The sequence below is a fragment of the Salvelinus fontinalis genome, chromosome 3, assembly GCF_029448725.1.
Source record: "Salvelinus fontinalis isolate EN_2023a chromosome 3, ASM2944872v1, whole genome shotgun sequence".
In the NCBI taxonomy this organism is placed as follows: Eukaryota; Metazoa; Chordata; class Actinopteri; order Salmoniformes; family Salmonidae; genus Salvelinus; species Salvelinus fontinalis.
In genome coordinates, this window is record NC_074667.1 from 836,196 (window position 1) to 855,145 (window position 18,950).

At 41.9% G+C, this 18,950-nt stretch overlaps 1 protein-coding gene across 2 annotated transcripts; it reads right to left on the reverse strand.

The window, feature by feature from the left end:
• Positions 1-88: 88 nt before the first annotated feature.
• Positions 89-18,861, reverse strand: pin1 (peptidylprolyl cis/trans isomerase, NIMA-interacting 1). 2 transcript variants are annotated; one of them, XM_055901202.1, is made up of 5 exons: positions 18,450-18,860; positions 16,969-17,027; positions 13,017-13,151; positions 2,606-2,716; positions 89-1,090 (listed from the first exon to the last, which is right to left on the reverse strand). In XM_055901202.1, the coding sequence occupies exons 1-5, from the start codon at positions 18,515-18,517 to the stop codon at positions 981-983; spliced, it is 483 nt and encodes a 160-aa protein (XP_055757177.1). In that variant the 5' UTR covers positions 18,518-18,860; the 3' UTR covers positions 89-980. The 2 variants fall into 2 exon arrangements, with proteins under 2 accessions (XP_055757177.1, XP_055757184.1); XM_055901209.1 differs by lacking the exon at positions 16,969-17,027 and having other exon boundaries at positions 18,454-18,861.
• Between the last annotated feature and the right edge of the window lie 89 nt (positions 18,862-18,950).

An 18,950-nucleotide genomic window follows, 5' to 3' on the forward strand; every position in this document is an offset into this window, starting at 1 on the left:
TATTCAACTATCATGCAATGTTTATTGAACTGAACACACAGTAGCAGCATCAGACAGACACCCCAAAAAATAAAAGTCCAGAGACAGGTTTACAAAATAAGAGTCCTTTAATGGTGGGAGATGAACAGATCATATGAAGTGCCTCTTAGCAGATTCAAGCTTACAAAAACCCTTCCCCACATGCATACTGGGTATTGTAGTTCCTTGGAACATAGGAGATACAGTGAAGCAGTAAATGGAATGGGGTGGAGACTACAAACATGGCAGACAGTGGCCTGTGCCCTGACTATTTTACCACCTAAGGGATGTTGGTAGCCGTTTAAATAATCCCATGAGTCAGCCTTCTACATGTCGGTCTCCTATGAGAGAGTATGGGCCACTGGTCTACCACAAACCATCTGACATGTTATCACTGAGAGAATAATGCCTTGGCAAACAGAGAGGGGACACTATAAAGTAGGGGGAGGAGGGGTAATGGTCCATGTGAACACACACACACACGTACGTACGTTCGCTCAGTCAGTCAGTACCTACAGGGCTCTTATTTTCACACACACACAGCGATGTAGCCATGGCAACAGGTACAAGGGATGTTGATGGTGTAAAGTTGCATATAGAACAGAACGGTGGTGGGGGTGGGGGGGATTTGAGGTGGAAGGGATGGCTTCTAATGGGAGTAGGGAGGTTGGAGGTAGGAGGGGTGGATGGGGGCGACGGGGGTATTCAGGGGGCAGACGGGGGTATTCAGGGGGCAGACGAGGGTATTCAGGGGGCAGACGAGGGTATTCAGGGGGCAGACGGGGGTATTCAGGGGGCAGACGGGGGTATTCAGGGGGAGACGGGGGTATTCAGGGGGAGACGGGGGTATTCAGGGGGAGACGGGGGTATTCAGGGGGAGACGGGGGTATTCAGGGGGAGACGGGGGTATTCAAGGGGAGATGGGGGTATTCAAGGGGTATTCAAGGGGTCAGAGCTTGTTTCTATCCCGTGCGAAGGATGACGTGAACTCCGGAATCGGTGAACACCGGACCACTCATGTCTCCCACCTTCAGAGCAAAGGACGCATCCTCAAACGGCTTCTGCATCTGACCTGAAACACACAAACTCTTCTATCACAACTAAAACAGGAAATACCTGGAAAACATGACTTTGTGCGAGTCTGTGATTACATGCTAGTGTGTGTGTGTATAGTATATTTTCCATTTGACCGTGTGTGTGTGAGTGTGTGTGTATAGTATATTTTCCATTTGACCGTGTGTGTGTATGGTATATTTTCCATTTGACCGTGTGTGTGTATAGTATATTTTCCATTTGACCGCGTGTGTGTGTGCGTGTATAGTATATTTTCCATTTGACCGTGTGTGTGTGTGCGTGTATAGTATATTTTCCATTTGACCGTGTGTGTGTGTGCGTGTATAGTATATTTTCCATTTGACCGTGTGTGTGTGCGTGTATAGTATATTTTCCATTTGACCGTGTGTGTGTGCGTGTATAGTATATTTTCCATTTGACCGCGTGTGTGTGTGCGTGTATAGTATATTTTCCATTTGACCGCGTGTGTGTGTGCGTGTATAGTATATTTTCCATTTGACCGTGTGTGTGTGTGCGTGTATAGTATATTTTCCATTTGACCGTGTGTGTGTGTGCGTGTATAGTATATTTTCCATTTGACCGTGTGTGTGTGCGTGTATAGTATATTTTCCATTTGACCGTGTGTGTGTGCGTGTATAGTATATTTTCCATTTGACCGTGTGTGTGTGCGTGTATAGTATATTTTCCATTTGACCGTGTGTGTGTGCGTGTATAGTATATTTTCCATTTGACCGCGTGTGTGTGCGTGTATAGTATATTTTCCATTTGACCGTGTGTGTGTGTGCGTGTATAGTATATTTTCCATTTGACCGTGTGTGTGTGTGCGTGTATAGTATATTTTCCATTTGACCGCGTGTGTGTGTGCGTGTATAGTATATTTTCCATTTGATCGCGTGTGTGTGTGTATAGTATATTTTCCATTTGACCGTGTGTGTGTGCGTGTATAGTATATTTTCCATTTGACCGTGTGTGTGTGTGCGTGTATAGTATATTTTCCATTTGACCGTGTGTGTGTGTGCGTGTATAGTATATTTTCCATTTGACCGCGTGTGTGTGTGTGTGTGTATAGTATATTTTCCATTTGACCGCGTGTGTGTGTGTATAGTATATTTTCCATTTGACCGCGTGTGTGTGTGTGTATAGTATATTTTCCATTTGACCGCGTGTGTGTGTGTATAGTATATTTTCCATTTGACCGTGTGTGTGTATAGTATATTTTCCATTTGATCGCGCGTGTGTGTGTATAGTATATTTTCCATTTGACCGCGTGTGTGTGTGTGTATAGTATATTTTCCATTTGACCGCGTGTGTGTGTATAGTATATTTTCCATTTGACCGCGCGTGTGTATAGTATATTTTCCATTTGACCGTGTGTGTATAGTATATTTTCCATTTGACCGTGTGTGTATAGTATATTTTCCATTTGACCGTGTGTGTATAGTATATTTTCCATTTGACCGCGCGTGTGTGTGTGTGTATAGTTTACATTTGACCGTGTGTGTGTGTGTGTTACCTCTGCCGAACAGTCCCAGGTCTCCTCCGTTGCGTGCGGAGCTGCAGTCACTGAACTGAGAGGCCAGAGCCTCAAACTCCTCCTCTCCTGACTGCATCTGCTCTATGTACTCTACAACATGTTAAATACACACACCATGTTATACACTTACACTACAACATGTTAAATACACACACCATGTTATACACTTACTCTACAACATGTTAAATACACACACCATGTTATATAACACTCTACAACATGTTAAACACACACACCATGTTATATAACACTTACTCTACAACATGTTAAATACACACACCATGTTAATTAACACTTACACTACAACACGTTAAATACACACACCATGTTATATAACACTTACTCTACAACATGTTAAATACACACACCATGTTAATTAACACTTACACTACAACATGTTAAATACACACACCATGTTATACACTTACTCTACAACATGTTAAATACACACACCATGTTAATTAACACTTACACTACAACACGTTAAACACACACACCATGTTATATAACACTTACTCTACAACATGTTAAATACACACACCATGTTAATTAACACTTACACTACAACATGTTAAATACACACACCATGTTATACACTTACTCTACAACATGTTAAATACACACACCATGTTAATTAACACTTACACTACAACATGTTAAATACACACACCATGTTAATTAACACTTACACTACAACATGTTAAATACACACACCATGTTAATTAACACTTACTCTACAACATGTTAAATACACACACCATGTTATACACTTACACTACAACATGTTAAATACACACACCATGTTATATAACACTTACACTACAACACGTTAAATACACACACCATGTTATATAACACTTACACTACAACACGTTAAATACACACACCATGTTATATAACACTTACACTACAACACGTTAAATACACACACCATGTTAATTAACACTTACACTACAACATGTTAAATACACACACCATGTTATACACTTACTCTACAACATGTTAAATACACACACCATGTTAATTAACACTTACACTACAACATGTTAAATACACACACCATGTTAATTAACACTTACACTACAACATGTTAAATACACACACCATGTTAATTAACACTTACACTACAACATGTTAAATACACACACCATGTTAATTAACACTTACACTACAACATGTTAAATACACACACCATGTTAATTAACACTTACACTACAACATGTTAAATACACACACCATGTTAATTAACACTTACACTACAACATGTTAAATACACACACCATGTTAATTAACACTTACACTACAACATGTTAAATACACACACCATGTTAATTAACACTTACACTACAACATGTTAAATACACACACCATGTTAATTAACACTTACTCTACAACATGTTAAATACACACACCATGTTATATAACACTTACTCTACAACATGTTAAATACACACACCATGTTATATAACACTTACACTACAACACGTTAAACACACACACCATGTTAATTAACACTTACACTACAACACGTTAAATACACACACCATGTTAATTAACACTTACACTACAACACGTTAAATACACACACCATGTTAATTAACACTTACACTACAACATGTTAAATACACACACCATGTTATATAACACTTACTCTACAACATGTTAAACACACACACCATGTTATACACTTACACTACAACATGTTAAATACACACACCATGTTATACACTTACTCTACAACATGTTAAATACACACACCATGTTATACACTTACTCTACAACATGTTAAACACACACACCATGTTAATTAACACTTACACTACAACATGTTAAACACACACACCATGTTAATTAACACTTACACTACAACATGTTAAATACACACACCATGTTAATTAACACTTACACTACAACATGTTAAACACACACACCATGTTAATTAACACTTACTCTACAACATGTTAAATACACACACCATGTTAATTAACACTTACACTACAACATGTTAAACACACACACCATGTTAATTAACACTTACTCTACAACATGTTAAATACACACACCATGTTAATTAACACTTACTCTACAACATGTTAAATACACACACCATGTTAATTAACACTTACTCTACAACATGTTAAACACACACACCATGTTAATTAACACTTACTCTACAACATGTTAAATACACACACCATGTTAATTAACACTTACTCTACAACATGTTAAATACACACACCATGTTAATTAACACTTACACTACAACATGTTAAATACACACACCATGTTATATAACACTTACTCTACAACATGTTAAATACACACACCATGTTAATTAACACTTACTCTACAACATGTTAAATACACACACCATGTTATATAACACTTACACTACAACACGTTAAATACACACACCATGTTATATAACACTTACACTACAACACGTTAAATACACACACCATGTTATATAACACTTACACTACAACACGTTAAATACACACACCATGTTAATTAACACTTACACTACAACATGTTAAACACACACACCATGTTAATTAACACTTACTCTACAACATGTTAAATACACACACCATGTTAATTAACACTTACTCTACAACATGTTAAATACACACACCATGTTATACACTTACACTACAACATGTTAAACACACACACCATGTTATATAACACTTACTCTACAACACGTTAAATACACACACCATGTTATACACTTACACTACAACATGTTAAATACACACACCATGTTATACACTTACACTACAACATGTTAAACACACACACCATGTTATATAACACTTACTCTACAACATGTTAAATACACACACCATGTTATATAACACTTACTCTACAACATGTTAAACACACACACCATGTTATATAACACTTACTCTACAACATGTTAAACACACACACCATGTTATATAACACTTACACTACAACATGTTAAATACACACACCATGTTATACACTTACACTACAACATGTTAAATACACACACCATGTTATATAACACTTACTCTACATGTTAAATACACACACCATGTTATATAACACTTACACTACAACATGTTAAATACACACACCATGTTATATAACACTTACTCTACAACATGTTAAATACACACACCATGTTAATTAACACTTACACTACAACATGTTAAATACACACACCATGTTATACACTTACACTACAACACGTTAAACACACACACCATGTTAATTAACACTTACACTACAACATGTTAAATACACACACCATGTTAATTAACACTTACTCTACAACATGTTAAATACACACACCATGTTATATAACACTTACTCTACAACATGTTAAATACACACACCATGTTATATAACACTTACACTACAACATGTTAAATACACACACCATGTTAATTAACACTTACACTACAACATGTTAAATACACACACCATGTTAATTAACACTTACTCTACAACATGTTAAATACACACACCATGTTATATAACACTTACTCTACAACATGTTAAATACACACACCATGTTATATAACACTTACACTACAACATGTTAAATACACACACCATGTTATATAACACTTACACTACAACATGTTAAATACACACACCATGTTAATTAACACTTACTCTACAACATGTTAAATACACACACCATGTTAATTAACACTTACTCTACAACATGTTAAATACACACACCATGTTATACACTTACACTACAACATGTTAAATACACACACCATGTTATACACTTACACTACAACATGTTAAATACACACACCATGTTATACACTTACTCTACAACATGTTAAACACACACACCATGTTATATAACACTTACACTACAACATGTTAAATACACACACCATGTTATACACTTACACTACAACATGTTAAATACACACACCATGTTATACACTTACTCTACAACATGTTAAACACACACACCATGTTATATAACACTTACACTACAACACGTTAAATACACACACCATGTTATACACTTACACTACAACATGTTAAATACACACACCATGTTATATAACACTTACACTACAACATGTTAAATACACACACCATGTTATACACTTACACTACAACATGTTAAATACACACACCATGTTAATTAACACTTACACTACAACATGTTAAATACACACACCATGTTAATTAACACTTACACTACAACATGTTAAATACACACACCATGTTAATTAACACTTACACTACAACACGTTAAATACACACACCATGTTATATAACACTTACACTACAACACGTTAAATACACACACCATGTTATATAACACTTACACTACAACACGTTAAATACACACACCATGTTATATAACACTTACACTACAACATGTTAAATACACACACCATGTTATATAACACTTACACTACAACATGTTAAATACACACACCATGTTATATAACACTTACACTACAACATGTTAAATACACACACCATGTTATATAACACTTACACTACAACATGTTAAATACACACACCATGTTATATAACACTTACACTACAACATGTTAAATACACACACCATGTTATATAACACTCTACAACATGTTAAATACACACACCATGTTATATAACACTTACTCTACAACATGTTAAATACACACACCATGTTATATAACACTTACTCTACAACATGTTAAATACACACACCATGTTATATAACACTTACTCTACTACATGTTAAATACACACACCATGTTATATAACACTTACACTACAACATGTTAAACACACACACCATGTTATACACTTACACTACAACATGTTAAACACACACACCATGTTATATAACACTTACTCTACAACATGTTAAATACACACCATGTTATATAACACTTACACTACAACATGTTAAATACACACACCATGTTATATAACACTTACACTACAACATGTTAAACACACACACCATGTTATACACTTACACTACAACATGTTAAACACACACAAACTGCAACAACATGTTATTAACACATTTACACGCATGCCAACACGTTAACAAACACACACAGTGCAAAACCATCTCTCTCAACACACAGATACATGCACATATATTTATATGTATATATTCATATTCCATTCCATTCCTTTACTTAGATCTGTGTGTATTAGGTCATTGTTGGGAATTGTTAGATTACTAGTTAGATATTACTGCAGTCGGAACTAGAAGCACAAGCATTTCGCTACACTCACAATAACATCTGCTAACCATGTGTATGTGACCAATAACATCTGCTAACCATGTGTATGTGACCAATAACATCTGCTAACCGTGTGTATGTGACCAATAACATCTACTAACCGTGTGTATGTGACCAATAACATCTACTAACCGTGTGTATGTGACCAATAACATCTACTAACCGTGTGTGTGACCAATAACATCTACTAACCGTGTGTGTGACCAATAACATCTGCTAACCATGTGTATGTGACCAATAACATCTGCTAACCATGTGTATGTGACCAATAACATCTGCTAACCATGTGTATGTGACCAATAACATCTGCTAGCCGTGTGCATGTGACCAATAACATCTACTAACCATGTGACCAATAACATCTGCTAACCATGTGCATGTGACCAATAACATCTGCTAACCGTGTGCATGTGACCAATAACATCTGCTAACCGTGTGCATGTGACCAATAACATCTGCTAACCGTGTGCATGTGACCAATAACATCTGCTAACCGTGTGCATATGACCAATAACATCTGCTAACCGTGTGCATGTGACCAATAACATCTGCTAACCGTGTGCATGTGACCAATAACATCTGCTAACCGTGTGCATGTGACCAATGACATCTGCTAGCCGTGTGCATGTGACCAATGACATCTGCTAGCCGTGTGCATGTGACCAATAACATCTGCTAACCATGTGCATGTGACCAATAACATCTGCTAACCATGTGCATGTGACCAATAACATCTGCTAACCGTGTGCATGTGACCAATGACATCTGCTAGCCGTGTGCATGTGACCAATAACATCTGCTAACCATGTGCATGTGACCAATAACATCTGCTAACCGTGTGCATGTGACCAATAACATCTGCTAACCGTGTGCATGTGACCAATAACATCTGCTAACCGTGTGCATGTGATCAAATAACATCTGCTAACCGTGTGCATGTGACCAATAACATCTGCTAACCGTGTGCATGTGACCAATAACATCTGCTAACCGTGTGCATGTGACCAATAACATCTGCTAACCGTGTGCATGTGACCAATAACATCTAATAACCGTGTGTATGTGACCAACAACATCTGTTAACCGTGTGTATGTGACCAATAACATCTGCTGGCCATGTGCATGTGACCAATAACATCTGCTAACCGTGTGCATGTGACCAATAACATCTACTAACCATGTGACCAATAACATCTGCTAACCATGTGCATGTGACCAATAACATCTGCTAACCGTGTGCATGTGACCAATAACATCTGCTAACCGTGTGCATGTGACCAATAACATCTGCTAAACGTGTGCATGTGACCATTAACATCTGCTAACCGTGTGCATGTGACCAATAACATCTGCTAACCGTGTGCATGTGACCAATAACATCTGCTAACCGTGTGCATGTGACCAATAACATCTGCTAACCGTGTGTATGTGACCAATAACATCTACTAACCGTGTGTGTGACCAATAACATCTACTAACCATGTGTATGTGACCAATAACATCTGCTAACCGTGTGTATGTGACCAATAACATCTGCTAACCATGTGTATGTGACCAATAACATCTGCTAGCCGTGTGCATGTGACCAATAACATCTACTAACCATGTGACCAATAACATCTGCTAACCATGTGCATGTGACCAATAACATCTGCTAACCGTGTGCATGTGACCAATAACATCTGCTAACCGTGTGCATGTGACCAATAACATCTGCTAACCGTGTGCATATGACCAATAACATCTGCTAACCATGTGTATGTGACCAATAACATCTGCTAGCCGTGTGTATGTGACCAATAACATCTGCTAACCGTGTGCATGTGACCAATAACATCTAGTAACCGTGTGCATGTGACCAATAACATCTGCTAACCGTGTGTATGTGACCAATAACATCTGCTAGCCATGTGACCAATAACATCTGCTAGCCATGTGTATGTGACCAATAACATCTGTTAACCATGTGCATGTGACCAATAACATCTGCTAGCCATGTGCATGTGACCAATAACATCTGTTAACCATGTGCATGTGACCATTAACATCTGCTAACCATGTGCATGTGACCATTAACATCTGCTAACCATGTGCATGTGACCAATAACATCTGTTAACCATGTGCATGTGACCAATAACATCTGTTAACGATGTGTATGTGACCAATAACATCTGCTAACCGTGTGCATGTGACCAATAACATCTGCTAACCATGTGCATGTGACCAATAACATCTGCTAACCATGTGTATGTGACCAATAACATCTGCTAACCATGTGTATGTGACCAATAACATCTGCTAACCATGTGTATGTGACCAATAACACCTGCTAACCATGTGTATGTGACCAATAACATCTGCTAACCATGTGCATGTGACCAATAACATCTGCTAACCGTGTGCATGTGACCAATAACATCTGCTAACCGTGTGCATGTGAACATTAACATCTGCTAAACGTGTGCATGTGACCATTAACATCTGCTAACCGTGTGCATGTGACCAATAACATCTGCTAACCGTGTGCATGTGACCAATAACATCTGCTAACCGTGTGCATGTGACCAATAACATCTGCTAACCGTGTGCATGTGACCAATAACATCTGCTAACCGTGTGTATGTGACCAACAACATCTGTTAACCGTGTGTATGTGACCAATAACATCTGCTGGCCATGTGCATGTGACCAATAACATCTGCTAACCGTGTGCATGTGACCAATAACATCTACTAACCATGTGACCAATAACATCTGCTAACCATGTGACCAATAACATCTGCTAACCGTGTGCATGTGACCAATAACATCTGCTAACCGTGTGCATGTGAACATTAACATCTGCTAACCGTGTGCATGTGACCATTAACATCTGCTAAACGTGTGCATGTGACCAATAACATCTGCTAACCGTGTGCATGTGACCAATAACATCTGCTAACCGTGTGCATGTGACCAATAACATCTGCTAACCGTGTGCATGTGACCAATAACATCTGCTAACCGTGTGTATGTGACTAATAACATCTACTAACCGTGTGTGTGACCAATAACATCTACTAACCATGTGTATGTGACCAATAACATCTGCTAACCGTGTGTATGTGACCAATAACATCTGCTAACCATGTGTATGTGACCAATAACATCTGCTAGCCGTGTGTATGTGACCAATAACATCTACTAACCGTGTGTATGTGACCAATAACATCTGCTAACCATGTGTATGTGACCAATAACATCTGCTAGCCGTGTGCATGTGACCAATAACATCTGCTAACCATGTGACCAATAACATCTGCTAACCATGTGCATGTGACCAATAACATCTGCTAACCGTGTGCATGTGACCAATAACATCTGCTAACCGTGTGCATGTGACCAATAACATCTGCTAACCGTGTGCATATGACCAATAACATCTGCTAACCATGTGTATGTGACCAATAACATCTGCTAGCCGTGTGTATGTGACCAATAACATCTGCTAACCGTGTGCATGTGACCAATAACATCTAGTAACCGTGTGCATGTGACCAATACCATCTGCTAACCGTGTGTATGTGACCAATAACATCTGCTAGCCATGTGACCAATAACATCTGCTAGCCATGTGTATGTGACCAATAACATCTGTTAACCATGTGCATGTGACCAATAACATCTGCTAGCCATGTGCATGTGACCAATAACATCTGTTAACCATGTGCATGTGACCATTAACATCTGCTAACCATGTGCATGTGACCATTAACATCTGCTAACCATGTGCATGTGACCAATAACATCTGTTAACCATGTGCATGTGACCAATAACATCTGTTAACGATGTGCATGTGACCAATAACATCTGCTAACCGTGTGCATGTGACCAATAACATCTGCTAACCATGTGTATGTGACCAATAACATCTACTAACCGTGTGCATGTGACCAATAGCATGTTAACCACGTGTATGTGACCAATAACATCTGCTAACCGTGTGCATGTGACCAATAACATCTGCTAACCATGTGTATGTGACCAATAACATCTGCTAACCATGTGTATGTGACCAATAACATCTGCTAACCATGTGTATGTGACCAATAACACCTGCTAACCATGTGTATGTGACCAATAACATCTGCTAACCATGTGCATGTGACCAATAACATCTGCTAACCGTGTGCATGTGACCAATAACATCTGCTAACCGTGTGCATGTGAACATTAACATCTGCTAAACGTGTGCATGTGACCATTAACATCTGCTAACCGTGTGCATGTGACCAATAACATCTGCTAACCGTGTGCATGTGACCAATAACATCTGCTAACCGTGTGCATGTGACCAATAACATCTGCTAACCGTGTGCATGTGACCAATAACATCTACTAACCGTGTGTGTGACCAATAACATCTACTAACCATGTGTATGTGACCAATAACATCTGCTAACCGTGTGTATGTGACCAATAACATCTGCTAACCATGTGTATGTGACCAATAACATCTGCTAACCGTGTGTATGTGACCAATAACATCTGCTAACCATGTGTATGTGACCAATAACATCTACTAACCATGTGTATGTGACCAATAACATCTGCTAGCCGTGTGCATGTGACCAATAACATCTACTAACCATGTGACCAATAACATCTGCTAACCATGTGCCCAATAACATCTGCTAACCATGTGCATGTGACCAATAACATCTGCTAACCGTGTGCATGTGACCAATAACATCTGCTAACCATGTGCATGTGACCAATAACATCTGCTAACCATGTGTATGTGACCAATAACATCTGCTGTGACCAATAACATCTGCTAACCATGTGTATGTGACCAATAACATCTGCTAACCATGTGTATGTGACCAATAACATCTGCTAACCATGTGCATGTGACCAATAACAGCGTCTGCTAAATGACTTAAATGTAAAATGTAAATGCTAACCATGTGTATGTGACCAATAACATCCGCTAACCATGTGTATGTGACCAATAACATCTACTAACCATGTGCATGTGACCAATAACATCTGATTTAACATGCACGTAGTTAACCAAACTGTCTCTCAACACACAGACAGTCAAACATTGTATTAAATGTTGTCACACCAACTCTCTCCCCAGCTACTCACTCTGTATGAGGTCGAGGGCCTCGTCTTTGGAGCGTGTGATGTTCTCCTCCCTCCAGGAGGACGGGCGACGCGATTGGCTGTGCTTCACCAGGAGGTGGGAACAACGCACCTTGTCTGGCTCGCCACTCCCATCACCTACAATTCAATACAACATTATTGTCCCCTCCCATCACAACTTTATTGTCCCCTCCCATCCCCTACAACACAAAACAATTTATTGTCCACTTCCCTCACGAACAATACAACTTCATATGATGCTACAACAAACAGTCTTCTTCTCATCCCCCCAAACAGCAGCACACTTCACACACAGTAGAGGGGCAGTACACTTCACACACAGTAGAGGGGCAGCACACTTCACACACAGTAGAGAGGGGCAGCTCACTTCACACACAGTAGAGAGGAGCAGCACACTTCACACACAGTAGAGAGGGGCAGCACACTTCACACACAGTAGAGAGGAGCAGCACACTTCACACACAGTAGAGGAGCAGCTCACTTCACACACAGTAGAGGAGCAGCTCACTTCACACACAGTGGAGGAGCAGCACACTTCACACAAAGTAGAGGAGCAGCACACTTCACACACAGTAGAGGGGAGCAGCACATTTCACACACAGTAGAGGAGCAGCACACTTCACACACAGTAGAGAGGAGCAGCACACTTCACACACAGTAGAAAGGAGCAGCACACTTCACACACAGTAGAGGAGCAGCACACTTCACACACAGTAGAGGAGCAGCACACTTCACACACAGTAGAGGAGCAGCTCACTTCACACACAGTAGAGGAGCAGCTCACTTCACACACAGTAGAGGAGTAGCTCACTTCACACACAGTAGAGGAGCAGCTCACTTCACACACAGTAGAGGAGCAGCTCACTTCACACACAGTAGAGGAGCAGCACACTTCACACACAGTAGAGGAGCAGCACACTTCACACACAGTAGAGGGGAGCAGCACACTTCACACACAGTAGAGGAGCAGCACACTTCACACACAGAAGAGAGGAGCAGCACACTTCACACACAGTAGAGGGGAGCAGCACACTTCACATACAGTAGAGAGGAGCAGCACACTTCACACACAGTAGAGAGGAGAACACTTCACACACAGTAGAGGAGCAGCACACTTCACACACAGTAGAGGGGAGCAGCACACTTCACACACAGTAGAGGGGAGCAGCACACTTCACACACAGTAGAGGGGAGCAGCACACTTCACACACAGTTGAGGAGCAGCACACTTCACACACTGTAGAGGAGCAGCACACTTCACACACAGTAGAGAGGAGCAGCACACTTCACACACAGTAGAGAGGAGCAGCACACTTCACACACAGTAGAGGGGAGCAGCACACTTCACACACAGTAGAGGGGAGCAGCACACTTCACACACAGTAGAGGGGAGCAGCACACTTCACACACAGTAGAGGAGCAGCACACTTCACACACAGTAGAGGAGCAGCACACTTCACACACAGTAGAGGGGAGCAGCACACTTCACACACAGTAGAGGAGCAGCACACTTCACACACAGTAGAGGGGCAGTACACTTCACACACAGTAGAGAGGGGCAGTACACTTCACACACAGTAGAGAGGAGCAGCACACTTCACACACAGTAGAGGGGAGCAGCACACTTCACACACAGTAGAGGGGAGCAGCACACTTCACATACAGTAGAGAGGAGCAGCACACTTCACACACAGTAGAGGGGAGAACACTTCACACACAGTAGAGGGGAGAACACTTCACACACAGTAGAGGAGCAGCACACTTCACACACAGTAGAGGGGAGCAGCACACTTCACACACAGTAGAGGGGAGCAGCACACTTCACACACAGTAGAGGGGAGCAGCACACTTCACACACAGTTGAGGAGCAGCACACTTCACACACTGTAGAGGAGCAGCACACTTCACACACAGTAGAGAGGAGCAGCACACTTCACACACAGTAGAGAGGAGCAGCACACTTCACACACAGTAGAGAGGAGCACACTTCACACACAGTAGAGGAGCAGCACACTTCACACACAGTAGAGGAGCAGCACACTTCACACACAGTAGAGGGGAGCAGCACACTTCACACACAGTAGAGGAGCAGCTCACTTCACACATAGTAGAGAGGAGCAGCACACTTCACACACAGTAGAGGAGCAGCACACTTCACACACAGTAGAGGAGCAGCACACTTCACACACAGTAGAGGAGCAGCACACTTCACACACAGTAGAGGGGAGCAGCACACTTCACACACAGTAGAGGAGCAGCACACTTCACACACAGTAGAGGGGCAGTACACTTCACACACAGTAGAGAGGGGCAGTACACTTCACACACAGTAGAGAGGGGCAGCACACTTCACACACAGAAGAGAGGAGCAGCACACTTCACACACAGTAGAGGGGAGCAGCACACTTCACATACAGTAGAGAGGAGCAGCACACTTCACACACAGTAGAGAGGAGAACACTTCACACACAGTAGAGGAGCAGCACACTTCACACACAGTAGAGGGGAGCAGCACACTTCACACACAGTAGAGGGGAGCAGCACACTTCACACACAGTAGAGGGGAGCAGCACACTTCACACACAGTTGAGGAGCAGCACACTTCACACACTGTAGAGGAGCAGCACACTTCACACACAGTAGAGAGGAGCAGCACACTTCACACACAGTAGAGAGGAGCAGCACACTTCACACACAGTAGAGAGGAGCACACTTCACACACAGTAGAGGAGCAGCTCACTTCACACATAGTAGAGAGGAGCAGCACACTTCACACACAGTAGAGAGGAGCAGCACACTTCACACACAGTAGAGGGGAGCAGCACACTTCACACACAGTAGAGGGGAGCAGCACACTTCACACACAGTAGAGGAGCAGCACACTTCACACACTGTAGAGAGGAGCACACTTCACACACAGTAGAGGAGCAGCTCACTTCACACATAGTAGAGAGGAGCAGCACACTTCACACACAGTAGAGAGGAGAACACTTCACACACAGTAGAGGAGCAGCACACTTCACACACAGTAGAGGGGAGCAGCACACTTCACACACAGTAGAGGGGAGCAGCACACTTCACACACAGTAGAGGGGAGCAGCACACTTCACACACAGTTGAGGAGCAGCACACTTCACACACAGTAGAGAGGAGCAGCACACGTCACACACAGTAGAGAGGAGCACACTTCACACACAGTAGAGGAGCAGCTCACTTCACACATAGTAGAGAGGAGCAGCACACTTCACACACAGTAGAGAGGAGCAGCACACTTCACACACAGTAGAGGGGAGCAGCACACTTCACACACAGTAGAGGAGCAGCACACTTCACACATAGTAGAGAGGAGCAGCACACTTCACACACAGTAGAGAGGAGCAGCACACTTCACACACAGTAGAGGGGAGCAGCACACTTCACACACAGTAGAGAGGAGCAGCACACTTCACACACAGTAGAGAGGAGCAGCACACTTCACACACAGTAGAGAGGAGCACACTTCACACAGAGTAGAGGAGCAGCTCACTTCACACATAGTAGAGAGGAGCAGCACACTTCACACACAGTAGAGAGGAGCAGCACACTTCACACACAGTAGAGGGGAGCAGCACACTTCACACACAGTAGAGGGGAGCAGCACACTTCACACACAGTAGAGGAGCAGCACACTTCACACACTGTAGAGAGGAGCACACTTCACACACAGTAGAGGAGCAGCACACTTCACACACAGTAGAGAGGAGCAGCACACTTCACACACAGTAGAGAGAAGCACAGGGTCAAACCAGAGTGCAGCGCCCCTGGATGGAGAGCATGTTGTTGGGTTAAGGGCCAGCACCCCCCCCCCCCAGATCAGTTTTACAGTGCCCCACCAGGGATTCTAACCGTGACCTTTCAGCTACAGGTCCATCCCCTTAGTTGCTGGGCGACCTACCTGACCCCACAGGACGCTCCCACTGGCTGGCATTGGTGATGTGGTTAAAGTAGTACACTCTACCTAGGAAAGGGAGGAGGGGGGAGGAGGGAGAAAGAGGATGGGGGAGGAGGGCGGGAGAGAGGGGGGAGGAAGAGGGGGGGTGGGGGAGAAGGGAGGGAGAGAGGACAGGGGAGGGAGAGAAAGAGGATGGGGAGAGAAAGAGGATGGGGAGAGGGGAGGGAAAGAGGACGGGAAGAGGGGAGGGAAAGAGGACGGGAAGAGGGGAGGGAAAGAGGTAGGGAATGGAGAGAAAGGATGGGGGGAGGGAGAGAAAGGATGGGGGGAGGGAGAGAAAGGATGGGGGGAGGGAGAGAAAGGATGGGGGGAGGGAGAGAAAGGATGGGGGGAGGGAGAGAAAGGATGGGGGGAGGGAGAGAAAGGATGGGGGGAGGGAGAAAGAGGACATGAGTAGGGGAAGAGAGAGGAGAGGTGTTGGTTTGGGGGATGAGAAAGAGGGAGGCGATGCTACAACTAAAGTCTACTGAAGCTTCCTTTATGTGCATTAATCTACACAGATAAAAGCATTAATCTACACAGTTAAAAGCATTAAATCTACACAGATAAAAGCATTAAATCTACACAGATAAAAGCATTAAATCTACACAGATAAAAGCATTAAATCTACACAGATTAAAGCATTAAATCTACACAGATTAAAGCATTAAATCTACACAGATAAAAGCATTAAATCTACACAGATAAAAGCATTAAATCTACACAGATAAAAGTATTAAATATACACAGATAAAAGCATCTTGCTTTAGTCGTGGAATGGACAGAACTAATCTCAGTTAGTCGTCTTCACCAACTTTTAATGATATTGTGCTGAAAAATACATATTTAACTTCTGCTCACTGGGCAGGCGCCTGCCATCCTAACACAGGTGTCGGAATGGTCCCAAGGCGCGGGACAAAATGACGTCATTGTTATGGGCCTTGTTATTTTCTGCTACCTCGCGAGCTGGGTGTGAAATGAATGAATATGAATGAATAAACTGGCCAACTCAAAATGACGACACCCCATACAATAGTCTATCTTCCAATACATATATCCCTAAGAATAGTTTGATAATGAAATAAGTTACTGTCCAATGCAGTTGAACATTCGTCAAAACATGCATGCGCCGTTGCTAGTTTAGCTAGTTAGCTTGCTGGGTTAGACATGATGGTAATGACTGGCTAACGTTAGCTAACTAAACAACACCAGATGATAGCTTTTGATGCACGCACTAGTCAAACGAATAACCATCAAACACAATTCACAAATAAACATGCGGCACCACCTAACGACGCAACAACCTAACTAGCTAAGTAATTTAGCTAAGCCGCTAACGCTAGCATTTGGGTTCGTTCGGTACAATCGTTTGCTATGCAAGTGGTTTGTGCACCAGCGACAAATTGTTCTGGACTGGGATGATATAACCAGTTATCGTTCTCTACCTACTCGAACTGCGGCTCATCCGCTTTTCCCACCCGGACGGCAGCTTCTCGTCCTCGGCGTCTGCCATTTTCCCTGCTTGCTTTCAAAACTGTGCAAGTCACTCCTCTTTTCCTCTCGTGGCTTGTAGAATGCGGCTGTAGGGAAAACCGTCTGCTGTTGTTGCACCTTCCGTCCGCCAGGTGTCAAAGAGCCATGTTTAGATTGTTCTTCGCTTTTCTGGAAGATTTGCTTTTACATATGTGTTTTTTGTTGTTGCATTAGACCTATTTCTCATGATAAACTACATTGGCTTAATCGAATGGTATGTTGATGTCATTTCGGCGGTTTATTCCGTTGATCTACTGTAAAATACCCTTATAGACTGATCTGACCGCATTTGTTATTTCATTGCAACTATTCGCAGCATTTCTGGTCGATTTACGGCATAGATGAATATTGCAGTGCCCGCCTTCTCTTGATATGTTACCTTATGAGAGGCATTGAAGTAGCAATGTCAATCA

Excerpts from the sequence above, each read along its gene's own strand:
- pin1 (XM_055901202.1), bottom strand. The coding sequence starts at position 18,517 with ATGGCAGACGCCGAGGACGAGAAGCTGCCGTCCGGGTGGGAAAAGCGG. Across the intron at positions 17,028-18,449 it reads ATGAGCCGCAGTTCGAGTAG|AGTGTACTACTTTAACCACA; the intron begins GTAGAGAACGAT and ends TTTCCTAGGTAG. Across the intron at positions 2,717-13,016 it reads GGCCCTCGACCTCATACAGA|AGTACATAGAGCAGATGCAG; the intron begins GTGAGTAGCTGG and ends AACATGTTGTAG.